Below are 13,577 nucleotides of genomic sequence, written 5' to 3'. Positions count from 1 at the left end.
GTTTAGAGAGCAGAGGAAAACAGTTGATTCCTCCACGTCCTCTGTGATCTAATGAAGAATGTTGGATCAGGACAGTTGCTGTTTGTGGGAATGAAAATTAGTTCTCCACTCTCGTATGTTATCTGTCACGCTTCATGCCACATACTGTCATGTTATCCTCATTTTCATCCTCCGGCAGTTCAAAGTCTGTTGACCTTTACACCTTGTACCCATTTCATTTTCAGCTCATGCTTCTCCATTTTCATCTCCCCTTTCTCCAGTTTCCCGTACTTCCTTCACCTCTTCATCCTTCATGTCCCACTGTGTCTCCCATCTTCACAGGTAGGTTCCATCGGTGGCTGTTGTGTCACGTCAGAGCCCAGTTTCCACCTGTGTGTTTGGTTTCATCACAATATTATGTTGTCAGATTGATTTGTTATAACGTGTCATGCTAGTGGGGAAAGATGTAAGCACTGTAAGTCTGAGTGACATCACTCTAATTAGCATGTATCTACTGCGTATTACGCTGCTGCTAGCAGCTTTTTGATGCTATGGCGGGGGGCGGGGCGGGGGTGCATGAATCGGACATTGTCTGACATTTTTAGTAAAATATTTGTATCCTAAAACCTGAAAATAAATACTCCAGCTTTTGAGCCTGTAAAGTGCGGATTCTTTTCCAGTCAAACTCGGTTTACAGTTTGTACTTTTGAACTAAAGAGCCGTCAGCAAATCGGGTTATATGGTAAATGGTAAATAGCTTTTATCGCTTTTATAGCGCTTTTATCCAAAGCGCTTTACAATGTTGCTTCCCATTCACCCATTCACACACACTCACACACCGATGGCGGTGGCTGCCATGCAAGGTGCTCACCTGACCCACCGGGAGCAACTTGGGGTTCAGTGTCTTGCCCAAGGACACTTCGACTTGTAGCCAGGAGCAGGGATTGAACCACTGACCCTGTGGTCCATGGTCAATTGCTTTGCCAACTGAGCTACAGCCGCCCCATATCAAGTTATACAGAAGAAAAACAGTACAAAGCATCGGGCAGACATCCTACAACATGCAACCAACCCACCCTTCACACAGAAACAACTGCAGCTAAGCTCACAAGAAATTAGCATCGGGGAAACGAAAAAAGGACATTTGTCTTCAACAGACACTGACTTTGCAGTCACACTCCAGCAGAAATGTGTTACCAACGCTGCACAGACTATAAACCAACATACACGTTCTCCACATTCAAATATCCACTTAAGTAGCAGTTTGAACTCCTGGCTTTGCTCTCCAGCTGCTCCTGGATGCATTTACACTTTTTGAAATATTGGATAAATCCAATATCCAATCCAGTTCCAGCCTGTTACAATGAAGGATATAATTAACTAACAACTGAATTGACTTCTCTTGGAATAACCTTTTAAAGAGGTTCTACCCTCAGCAGAAACGTTGGTGATTAGGTGACAACATCAGAAGCCAGAGATTCTGTCTCTTGGCTTCAACGTGAAAATTGCAGAAAAGAATGGGGGAACTTGAATTTCTGCCTTCATGAGGTAATAATGACATTATTGTAGGAACTCAAACCTGCTTTGTTATTTTAGTATTGCTGCCCACGCTCATCTACGGTGATGTTACATATTTGTATTAAAAGCTCTAAAGAAAAAGCTGTTTATCCCACATACCCTGATTGATGCTTGATATCAGCTCAGCCTCTTCAGATCTGCAGTATGTGTAGAATGTTGGCTAAGTTCAGTCAGTTACTGGAAGTCTGTGCAACCAGATGTTGTCGGGTCCTGATGTGACTGCAGAATTTATCCCTCAGTCCTAAAGTGGTGCTAAATATCCTGCTAGAATGAGACAGTGGATTGTAATCTGGTCTTTTTGATTATTGTGTGTAGTTCTTCTCGCATGGATTTTCTCTCCCCGGGGTCTCCTATTATCTGCCTCCGTGCGCAGAGGGGATTTTCATGCTGCTCCACTTTGCCTCGTGGTAAGGGTTGCCAGGCACCGCAGCGGAAGATAAGGTCGCAGGCAGCTAGAGACGAGCCTCGTCATGTGAAGAGGCCTGAGGAGGCTTGAGGTGGTCCTGCTTCTGTGACCGTCAAACAGATGGTAACAGAGAAACACAGAACGTGGCCTAGATTCACAGATGCTCACTCTCCTCCCCTCTCTCCCTCCATCCTTTGCTGTCTTATTCACAATCTCCCGCTCTTGTTTGTTCCCTCTTTCTTCTAACATTTGTTAGAAGAAAGAGGGAACAAACAAATGCACACCCCCCCTTTTTTTTTTTTTTTCCTTTAATCTGTGTCTCTTACCCTCCCAGATTAAATGTGCGTTGGTTGTGCCTGTGGACGAAAGGGTTGCCTAGCAACCATCGGATGAGAGCAGTCTTGAGGCCTGCAGTGATGTCAGCTTGAGTCGGGGGAGGGCTGTGCAGAACGTGGCCTAGCAGGAGGGTGGCAGGCCTAACCCTCAGCAGAGTTCAACATCCTCTCACGCAGGTCACGTGCAGCGCTGCCTTAGTAGGACAACGTTATGTAACCGAGCACGGCCGAGTCACTCTGTGTGTGTGTGTGTGTGTGTGTGTTTAAGCTTCTATAAATAAAGGCAGCGTGTGCACACATACCAACGAGTGCGACCCTGTACGCATGAGCCGTTGTGCTAGAAAGAAGCAGGAAGTCTCAGATAGCTCAGTTACCTCTGCATCGCTCTGCTCTCGAGTTCCCGGTGAAAAAAGTTCTGAGATGGTTCTTCCTGCAGAATGGTTCTGTGCCGTGTGGCAACAAATCATTTATTGTCATTTTGTGTAATTGTCTCCATTCTGGCCTTTTTTGTGCCTCTTTTTACTTCGTGTCTGTCTCTTTTGAAGTGTTTTTAGTCTCTTTCATGTCTGTGTGTGTCAAATAAAAGAAGCATTAACTCTGATTTCATACACAGGATCCACAGTGACACAGCACAAATAAGAAGCAGAGAATCTGCATAAACTCTAAGCGACAAAATCCAGGTTTTTGTTTGATTTTTCTAAGCAGTAAAATAAATGCACAGCACAAACAACGGCACTGTGGAAGGTTTGGTTAGAAAATCCAGACTTGAGAATGATACACGATGGAACTGTTGTGTCCCATTCTCCCCTTATTTGTCCCCCTGTATTTTTAAAGTACTGTTAAAGATCACAAACTATAGCTGCTGAACTCTGTCTGTGTTCATTGGCTGTTCCTTTCTTCAGCCAGCTGTAATAAAAACATTTTTATAGTTTCTCTTAGTAGAAACTGTATTTGTCCCCTCTGGTCCTCTGAGGAAACAGCATGTCCACCACAATTTACATTTAAGCCCAGTTTAACACTTAAATGATCCCGGTTACAATCAGACATTGTTGTGGTCGAGGAGCGACAGGGAGCCTCAATAAAGGCCTCTACAATGTGCCAATGGTTGGATGAAGACGGCTGAAGACGGCCCATCACCTCACCGCTCACGTGTTATGATGCGTAGTCCAGTCTTACTCCAGCCATAGGATTTGGAAAACTGAATCTGTGACCTTGTACCCGACGCACATCAGCTGCTGTGTGGTGGTGGCTGCTCTGTAAAGGACACGCGGGGGCAGAGTTTACTGTCCATAACAAAGCTACTTTAAAGCTAATGTGTCCACATCTCTGTCTAAAAAGAGCATCGGTCACTGTTAATAACAATATACAAGTGCAAATATTCTGGTTTGCCGTCGGCCGTCCAGCGCAGCACCGTCCTCTTTTGCTGTATGTGACTCTTGGTAGCTGCAAGAGATGGTAATAAGGTCAGAGAAGCTAAACGTGGCACTGTGCTAATTAGTCTAAAAGGCAATTACATAGTTTTCACATCAATCCTGGAACAAGAAGTGATTAATAGATGATAGAATGCGAGGGTTCCGGTTAGATGGGTTCACGATAGAACTCAGCTGAAGTATTTAAAAGCATCTGTGCTGTCAGCGTGTAGCTGTGCAGCGAAATGGAGGTGAGATGGGGTGTTCTGCTGTTGCTGTTTGCATGCTGTTCATCACGTGACTGATGTCCTCTGTCTCCATCTCATCCATCCATCATCCTGTGGAGAAGCTGTTGCTGAGAAGTAAAAACTGTAAGTTGTTATTTCTCTCACTAAGCGACAGGACGTGGTGAAGAGTGGTCCACTTCCATGGCCCCCTTCACTTCCCCTCAGGCTGTTCCATATGTTCCAAGTAGGAAAGAGCGTTAATCTAGGCGACGCTGGAGGATCTCACCACTGGTGAGAAAAAGTCCATCCGAGGCAGCGCAGGTCAGATTTGGCCTGTTCTCCCATCACGGTCGCTCCTTGTAGGGAACAAAGTCCTCTGGGGAAGTTGAAGCCAGGGGTGATCATTCTGCATGGATTGGCGTGTGCTTGTTGTGGTGGGGGGGGGGACTTGTTTTCACTTTCTCTCTAAGGTCTGTTGTTAATAACTGGCTGACTTCAGCTGCGGAAGTCGTTCATGACAACAACGGTGTGAGTTTGATGTTTTCCTGCTCAGCCATCTGTTGTACTCTGTTAAGCCCTTTCAACTGAAGAGGTACAAACTTTGACCAACAGCTGCTCTTCATAACTTTTAAACAAACTGGAGGAATTTACGCAGAAGCACTGAGGGAAAATTGTGTGTGTTCATTTGAAAGATGAAAGATTTGTTTCTGGACAGTACAGCACAAAGGAATAGGACGTACACACAGAATACCAGTTAGTAGGACACATTCATGATTATTTTTGACCTTTATATACAAATTATCACCAGACTGCGGACATTTCTCTGTGAGCAGTTTAACTTTACCCTTTTAAGCCTCCCAAAGAAGTAAAACCAGAGCAGAACATTACCTCTGCTGAACAATTGGGCCAGAATAAAATGTTCCTCTTTGAAAGGCAAAGAAATGCTGAAATACTCGAGCGCAATTTCTCCTTCGTGGTGGAAAAGTTACTGTACATGTCATTTATGAACCTAAAAAATAGATTTACTATTAAGTACATCTAATATTATAATGTACCCATGCACAACTTCTCTGCTTTTATTCCACAAGGCAGTTTTAAAAGTAGGATTCTGCCAACACTGTGTCAGAAATGCATTCCATTTTACTTTAATGACTTAAGTAATATTTCTTTGCAGACGATGTCATATTCTCTGAGGGAAAATTGTTACTTCAGTCTTCCATTGTTTGCTTCCCTGTCACACTGTAAAGGCTACACAAAGGTTAGAGTGGCTAACCTTTCTGTCCCCATAATGTTGATGCACACATCCATCCATTAGGAGCCGGTGGGTGGACTGAGAAAAAGACGCCGCATGCTGAGTGCACTGCAGCGCCTTTTTCTGAACCTGGATCCCTGCAGTCAGTGCTTTGCAGCAGCTGCTACAGAATTCTTTTCAAATACATGTGAGGAACCGTGAATGCACAGGAAATGTTGGTTTAATTATTGTGTCATTAATGTGATAATGTAACTTTTATGCAAGTAAGCTAATGTCATTACTGTGAAATATCAAGAGCCCATTAAAAACAACTGTAGCATGTTATAACCCTGTTTGAATCAGGCCACGAGCCACGTTATCAACTGTGTATCATGTGTTAAATGACCTGGGAGTGATGACAGATTTAATGTAACTATATCACATTACCCACATGTAAGATACTGTCCATACAGAGTGGTCGCCCATGAATTGCAGGGTCGCCGGTTCGATCCCTGGCTCCACCTGTTAATGTCTCGAGCGAAGCACTGAACCCAAAGTTGCTGCTGGTGGGTCAGGGGAGTGTTTTGCATGGTAGCTCCACCTTCACTGGTGTGTGTGTGTGTGTGTGTGTGTGTGTGTACAGAGACTAGATAAACTCTCAGTAAATAGCTATAAACATTAGAGCTGGAAGATACAGAAACATGAACAGATACTGTGCCCAAAAAGGCTTTGCGTTGGTTTGGCTTGTTCTCTGCATCAGCTGCTGCAGCCTGGATTTAGGAAATAGTTTTGCATAGGCTGCCACCCACTGTTCAGTCTGCAGGATTACATGATCACATTCTTTCAGCAGTGACAGGATGAACATCTGTAGCTTTTGCTTAATGAGAGACTCTATCAAATCTCACTATAAGATTAACCTAAAAATAATAATTTGTTGCATTTCTTCACCCATCATTCCCAAACTCCTCCCTCTGATTTACTTTATCCTGTCGCTCAATCATTGTAATTGTCAGATTGAAGAAGCCTCCATGTGTCATTGGACCCATTAAAGGGGAAGTCCACCAATTGTCCACATAAAGTTTGGTTTAATTCTCACAGTGAGCTCACACAGCTGACACCAGCTGTACGATGTCTTCTGAGGGCAATTTCCCATGTTTGATAGAATCTGATTTGCAGACAGAAAGCAGGGGGGTTGCAGCATGGGGGTTTAAACCAGGCAGGGGGGGAACTAATAAAGAAAGACTGCGTTGGTGCAATTAAGGTGTTGGACTGTGGGGCATTGGCTCATAACAGGGACCAGAGAGAAGTCACTCACAGGTCATTTTAAATGTATGTGGAAGTTAACCAGGTCAAACTTAGGGCTTTATGTGACAGATGTAAACACACAGTACATGTGGTCTGGGGGCTTCAGCAGGTAAAACCAAAAAAGCTCTCTGGCGTTTTAAGATCATTCTGGGTGACACTTTATTTTGAAAATCAGCTCAGTCTGCCTCAGACTAACTTGTTGTCTTCTCTCTGTCCCCCTCCCCTCTCAGGCCTACCACAGAAGACTCAGGAATGCGTAACAATGCTGCTGCTGCTGCTTCCCTCACCTCCACCCCGCCCAGCAGCCTCCCATCCCAGACGCACCCCTGCAGCCCACCAGACTCTGCCTCCTCCCTCACCCCCTGCTCCTCACTGCCGCCCTCTGTCTCTCCCACCCTCACTGACGTCTTCGGCCTACCCACCCCGCCTATGGGCAGTGGCGGTGCGTACAGCCTGAGCTCCTCGTGCGGCGGCAGCGGGAGCTCGCGTTCTCCATCGCCGCTCACGCTGATGCAGGCCGTAGCGGCCTCCGGCAAACCCTTCGCCTCCAAGCCCATGGAGCTGTGGAGCAAGCATGACGTGGCCGACTGGCTGGAGAGCCTCAACCTGGGGGAGCACAAGGACGCTTTCCTGGACAATGAGATCGAGGGCGCCCACCTGCCCTCGCTGCAAAAAGAGGACCTCATAGATCTGGGCGTGACCAGGGTGGGCCACCGCATGAACATCGAGCGGGCCCTCAAGCTGCTGCAGGACAGATAAGCCCCAAGGAGACGGGGAGGCGACGCGTGGAATCAGGGCCGAGGAGAGGGAGGTGTTACCGATCACTTTTACCAATCTCTTCATCAGACATTATCTCAAGTCGTGGAACTGGGTAGAAGTTTTGTCCAAGCTGACGCTGCCTCTTGCTGTTTTGTCCTCTCTCGTCCTCCGTTGTCGCCCTCATCTCAGTGCTCCAGTCTTGCGCTCCCTCCTCCTCCCCACCGTCCTGGGCATCAGGGAGATTGTGGGACGTCTGGAGGAACTGCAGGAGGAGAGGGAAAAGGATAGCTGCTATGTCACATCAAGGAGGGAAAAAGCCGAGGAGCCCAGTATGAAGGACTGTTCAGAAAACACAAAACTGGAGTAGTTTGTTCTCAAATGCTGGGAAAACACTCGTCTGGAGGTTTATTTCACACACAGACTTGTGCTCACCCAACTGCTTTGGAATACTAAAGACTTTTTCCATGCACCCCGGTGTGGGTGTATGAAGAACCAGCTGAGCTGGTCGTTGCTCCTTTTCTATCTTTGCTAGAGTTTGTTCAGAGATAATATTTCTTCACTAGAGTCCTACCGGAGTTATATTTCTGGGTGCATCTAAAGATCTGTAGGGAAAAATTTGAGATAGATGCCTTTTTTTTTTTTCGCTTTTCACCTGTTTGTGTCAAAATAAGAACATTAGCTGACAAGTTTAAACAAATACGAAACCATATCTCGTGTTCCTGCCCACAGAGACACACACACTTTATGCACAGTGCCACACACACACACACACACACACACACTGTCTTCATACACATCCTAAGCATGTACACACACATTGTTAGTGTCATGTCCTCCTTCTCCTGAGAGAGAGCGTGTGGAGAGAGGAGCAGTCTGCCCGTAACCCGTCCACTTAGCCCTTCAAGGAAATTTGAGGCAAGGACATGAGATGGACAGACAAAAGTATCGGAAATGTTCTCACCTTGAAATGATCCCACCAACTTGTCCGGCTGCAAAGGACGTCCTCGTCCTCTCTTGGCTTATTCTTCTAGGTTTTTGTGTGTGTGTGTGTGTGTGTGTGTGTGTGTGTGTGTGTGTGTGTGTAGTTGACCCAAAATACCATGAAAGCCAGTTGAGCTATTTCCATTATTTAGCTATATAGGCCACAGTATAGAGAAAGTAGAGCTCATCTTTGTACTTCATTGTGTCAGACGTCACCATTCGCAGCTCAACACGAGGTGAACGTGGGACCCAACATTAACACTAACGTAGGAAAAAATACCCTGAGGTCAAAACTGAGGAAACTTAGAAATAGAGTTCGCTGGTTTGGTTAAATAACTGATTCACGGTTTTGGGAATGATTCACTTGGATGCCACGAGTTGGGAGACGACCGACGCCACTCTCATGTCTGTCTGATAAAGGCTGGATTGATTTGAAACTGAACATCCTGGACACTGGAAAATATTGAAATTAAACAAAATTACATAATAACTTCCACTTGTACAATCCATATTTTTATGTGGTTAAATAAAAGTGGGAGTAAAGGTCAGAATTAGTGGAAAGGTCAGTAAGAATCAAATCAATCAAAGTGCTCCGCAGATGACTGACAGTTGAAGGAACGTTTACGATTAAAACAGACAAAACCCGTAATATTAAGATTAAAACTATTAGTATTAAAAAAGAGAGAGAAGTTGACAACAAGACCCACCAAACGAGGGAGATGAGACATAAAAGTATGAGACTAAAAGACATGAGTGAAGGTCAGTGTTTCAATAAACTGAAAATGCTGAGTGTTCAAGGGAAACAGACCAGCAGGAATTTGCCCTTTGCGTGGAATCAATTGATTTTGCAGTAATATAAAACAAAAATTTGGCCTTGGAACATCAAGTCAGATTATTTGAATCTTAATAACGAGCAACTGGGCAGAAAATCAATTTTCTAATCTCTCTGTAATTTCGCTCTAATGTGTGTTTGTATATCTGACACAGACAATATTTCCCACTGGGTAAAAAATGTCAACAATTTCACCAAACAAAACCTCAGGTATATGCACTTAAAATATGACCTCAAGTCAACTTTATGGCTGCCTTAACTTATTGAGTTCGATCTATGAATTTATCAAACTGAGGCAGGTAGAATTTGGTGTTTGTCTTTTAATTCTCGGAATTAAACGAAGGACGTAACTCTTACATTAACTTATATTTTTATTTAATAACACATTTTATAAAGAAAAAATTCCTTTATTAAGAATAAATGTTAAATATCAATATATCAATTTTGAATTGAATTAGATTGAAAATATATAACTTTGTGGATTGAAAATGTTTACTAACAAAAAAAATCGAATTATTCCACAAAAATCCCTGAATGACAAGTTTCAGTGTAGGTGTGAGATGAGAACATCAGGACTCAGTCACTCTGCAGCTTAGCTCAGCAAAACAACCAGCAGCAGGGAAAAAGCTTCAGAAATGATGGTGTCATGTCTTTCGACTTGGTGAGCTGCAGAAGATCTTTGTGCTTTTAGAGCCGTCGTCTACCTTCATATTTACCAAACAGACATGGAAGGAGTTCTGGTTTTCATCTGCTCCAACTCTTGCGTGAAAAAACTCATTGTGAGTTTTTTTTTTCCCGAAACCGTAAAATGTTTCACGGCATTTTAATACATTTAAATCCAGTGTTGAGAGATGTTTCGAATCTGATTCTCTGCTTTCAACCTTTTTAATTAGCTGATCAACAATCTAATATTCAGGATTAAAAAGTTTCTATTTATCTAGAGACTACCTGAACATTTTCAGGGTTCAAGGTGAGTTTTGTTACAGTTAAGCCAACTTACGCCTGCATCCTGTCAGATTCAGAATCAGTGCGATTTCTCTCTGTATACAACTCTGCTAGGGCCTTAAAGTGGCAGCTGGAACAGCTGGACCACTGTCCACACGCCTTCTCCTGCACTGTGCAACAATTACCTGAGATGGACGCGATGAGGTTCATCAGATGTGGATCAGCGTCGGAAACGAACCTCGGCTTCTGTGACTGAACTTGAAGCTTCTCCGAGCGCCGTCTTTGCAGCTCCAGCAGTGCAGACAGGGTTTAGAGATCGTTAGCAGGGTCCAAAAAGCTGCATCGGTATTTAGAAGGATGGAAATGTGTGTGTTTGGTAGCAGTGGCTGGTCAGACGTAGAAGTGCAGCGTGTCCAAAAGTGTAAATAAGAGAAAACCTATATTGGATTTTATCTATAGCTCTATTAAAATGTTTAGAGGGAGAAAAGAAATTGTATGGAGGTTAATGTATAGTTAGCAGAGCTGACCTGATGACCAAAGCTGTGGTCTGACTTGCCCCATCATCCTGCAGAGGACGCCTTAAATAGCTCCACGTCCCCCACAACCTGCTCCTCTGTAGAGGGAAACCAGCCTGCTCTCATTTCAGGGGCGTCAGAAAGCACCACCAGGTCCAGTTCCTTCGCTTCACACGCTGACGCTTAAGGTTCCTCTTTGCATTGGAGAGCGACGTTTTGGGCCTTTGGGTGCAGTACAATGAAAACCCACGTGCTTTTATAATTGGCGCCCAAAGCAACGACTGAGGGGGGAAAGTCTCGTAGGGACGTGGGCGAGGTGGTGAATGGTCTTTCCCACAAAAGAACCGGGTTTGATTTGTAATGACGATCCTAACACGGGTGTGACGTCACCGTTTGTAGGGTTTTGTTTTCATATCATTTATGTTGTAACAACGTCGCCCTGAAGTTTTTGTGCCCAACTAACCCGTGTTGTCTCTTAACGTAACCTCCCCCGGAAGTTGTTTTCTCTAAGCCCGACGCAGGTTTTTCGAGTAATATGAAGTTATTCCCGTGTTCTCGGGGCGTCCAAATGGTACCTGTGGCGTCACATGAGACGTGAAAGGATGTTTAAAATAAAAGCGGCGCAATTTGACGTCGTCGTGTGACGCTGTGGCACGAGGCCGCGTTGGAACAGCGGTTTAGTCTCGGAGTCGATTCCTTCAGAGCACGTGTCTCTTGTGGCCGTGCTCGGACCCGACGTCGACGTCCGGTTTCAAACACCCATCCTCGGTTTCTTGTAGGTGCAGCTTTTCAACGAGAGAAACGCGAGCTCTGTGTTCTGTGAACATTCGCTGTACGGAGGCCGGCGGCGGACAATGCTGCTACAATGCTGCTCCTGTCTGAGCGCGTTTCGCTTCTTTTCAGACAAACAGCGGCGTGTCGGAGGGCGGAGAAAAGCACAGTATTTTTAAAAGATTTGTATAGAGTTCTATGAAATTTTATAGAGGTTATCTGAACAAAACCAACGCGTGGATTTGCCAAAAAACATAAACACTGTATAGAGATACAAACGTGGACATTATTAGACTTATGGGTGATGTAAGAAGCAATATTTATTCTAAATGATTCTCCTTGGTTGTGCTTTATTTTCCCATTTTAAAGTCACATCATAATTCAATCATTTGTCAGTGTTTTAACTAAGTAGATTCGCTCCCTACTGCAGTAGAGATTTGGGCCAGTAAAGTGACCACAGACCCCAGGTGTCTTCTGACAACCACCGTCTGCCTGACTAGACTTTTCTCATCTTCTAAAAGTCCCCGAGTCTAGTGTGTGTGTACTTAATAATAATAATAATAATAATTTAAAAAAAAGAACAAAGTAAAATGTGTAAATTTTTAAAAAACATATCCGCAGGCCATCGTGGTAGGAAACTATATGAAACGTATATATATGTATTCATCCATAAATCCACCAAAAAGATTTAGCGGTGGCCGTTGATGAAGTGCGTCAACAGGCCACGATCAGTTTTACTCTGTGGAACCTTAGAGCTGAGTAGATGTAGTAGGAATCTTTAAAGCGCGTCACAGCGGCGTGACGCGTCACCGGGCTGTGTTCACGACGAGCGCGCCTCACTAACCCACGTCCATTCCCCTTTGAAACACTGCTCCCACCTTCGATCATCGTCCAACACTTGGCTCTTTCATTTTCGTCTTTCTTTAATCAATTAATTTTTTTTTTTTCATTAATAGAATTTATTCTTTAAGTTTTCATAGAGGCTAAGATGTTTTTGGTAATTTGTGCAAAGACTTGTGTTCACGTTTTCTATGTTGCTGTAATTTTGTGCTACTGAATCATCATAGAGTCAACTAATTACTGAAATGAAAAGAGAGAGAATTTTCCTGTAACTGCACTCTTCCCTCCCCCCCCCCCCCCACCTCCCCACCCACCTCAAATCCTCAATACGTCTTGTATGGCAACCAAAATTCACTGTAAGAAATAAATATAATATTGCACTAGTGTCGTGTTACTCTCACTCTGTGCAGTAGAGGTGTGTGTGTGTGTGATGCGGTTTGTGTCGATAAGCTCTTTGCATCTTATTTCTTCATGTTTTTAAAACCATACATCATTTGGAACAACTTATTAAATCCCAGAGACCAAAAGTATCTGAGGGAGCAGTTAGTTTTTCCTCGTATCACTTCTGTTTTGATTGTATAAATGTATCCGTTTTAGTTTTTATTTGATCATGTTGAAAAGTATGGAGGCATCAGTGTCGACAGAATTTATGTTTTTAAGTAATTTAATACATATAATATTTAATTTAAAAAACAGCTTTAAATGATAAATGTTAAAATAGAAATGATAATAAAATAAAAATGATTAGCATTAAACTATATTCTCTATATAAACTCTACCAGTTAAAAATATTTTTGCTTGCTGTTGTCATCTTTTTTTTGTCCTTTCGGTTTAACCCGTGAGTTCAGTGTCGTCACAGTGGATCTTTGTCCACATGTTGATTTGGCACCGTTTTTACACCGGATGCTCTTCCTGACGCAACCCTCCCCAATTTCTACCGCGCTGCACAGCTGGGTGGGATGGGAATGGGCTGTTAGGCGTTCAGTGTCTTGCCCAGAGACACTTCGACATACAGTCGGGACCGGGGATCGAACCACTGACCCTGTGGTCTGTGGACGACTGCCTTTACCAACTGTATTTATCACGTTACACGAGCCAATCAGAGCTTTTGCTGCTGGTCTTCAGGACTTTTTTTCAGCTGCTCACACATCTTAACGTAAAGACAATATTCTAGAAATTGTCTTTATCTTTTATTTTTACATTATGTTTTGTAAGGCATCATTTAATGTGACTTTATACAAAAACTTTAATATTAATTAAACTCAATTATAGTTAAAAACACAGTGAATGTGGAGCCACAGATCAAACACTGCTGTTTGATTTGTAAAGACCATTTCATCATTTCTGAATCTGAAATGGATTTTATTAGAAACACGGGCACCGTGTAAAGTCCTTCGTCAACAAGTATTTAATTTTTGCTAATCCGACTTTTACTCACCTACATCTATCAGCAAATATCTTTGT

The 13,577-nt window shown here is 43.6% G+C and overlaps 1 protein-coding gene and 1 long non-coding RNA gene across 5 annotated transcripts in view; one reads left to right on the top strand and one right to left on the bottom strand.

Annotated features, from left to right (window-relative positions):
* The window catches only part of LOC137107037 (SH3 and multiple ankyrin repeat domains protein 2-like), a 170,982-nt gene extending 162,657 nt beyond the window's left edge, over nucleotides 1-8,325 (top strand). For 2 of the 4 annotated variants that reach the window (XM_067491247.1, XM_067491244.1), the window contains one exon: nucleotides 6,701-8,325. In XM_067491247.1, coding sequence (XP_067347348.1) covers nucleotides 6,701-7,229 — 529 coding nt within the window. In that variant the 3' untranslated portion in view covers nucleotides 7,230-8,325. Of the gene's footprint in view, nucleotides 1-260; nucleotides 322-5,249; nucleotides 5,374-6,700 lie in introns of all 4 variants that reach the window. The other 2 variants (XR_010912068.1, XM_067491248.1) reach the window with 2 other exon arrangements.
* LOC137107507 (uncharacterized) lies at nucleotides 4,706-11,371 on the bottom strand. The gene is made up of 2 exons (XR_010912069.1): nucleotides 10,173-11,371; nucleotides 4,706-7,491 (listed from the first exon to the last, which is right to left on the bottom strand). It is a non-coding gene; the product is annotated as an uncharacterized lncRNA (long non-coding RNA).
* Between the last annotated feature and the right edge of the window lie 2,206 nt (nucleotides 11,372-13,577).

This window comes from Channa argus, chromosome 2 (genome assembly GCF_033026475.1).
Source record: "Channa argus isolate prfri chromosome 2, Channa argus male v1.0, whole genome shotgun sequence".
Lineage (NCBI taxonomy): Eukaryota > Metazoa > Chordata > Actinopteri > Anabantiformes > Channidae > Channa > Channa argus.
Note: the sequence above shows the minus strand (reverse complement) of the source record. Positions and strands in the feature narration are given on the sequence as shown.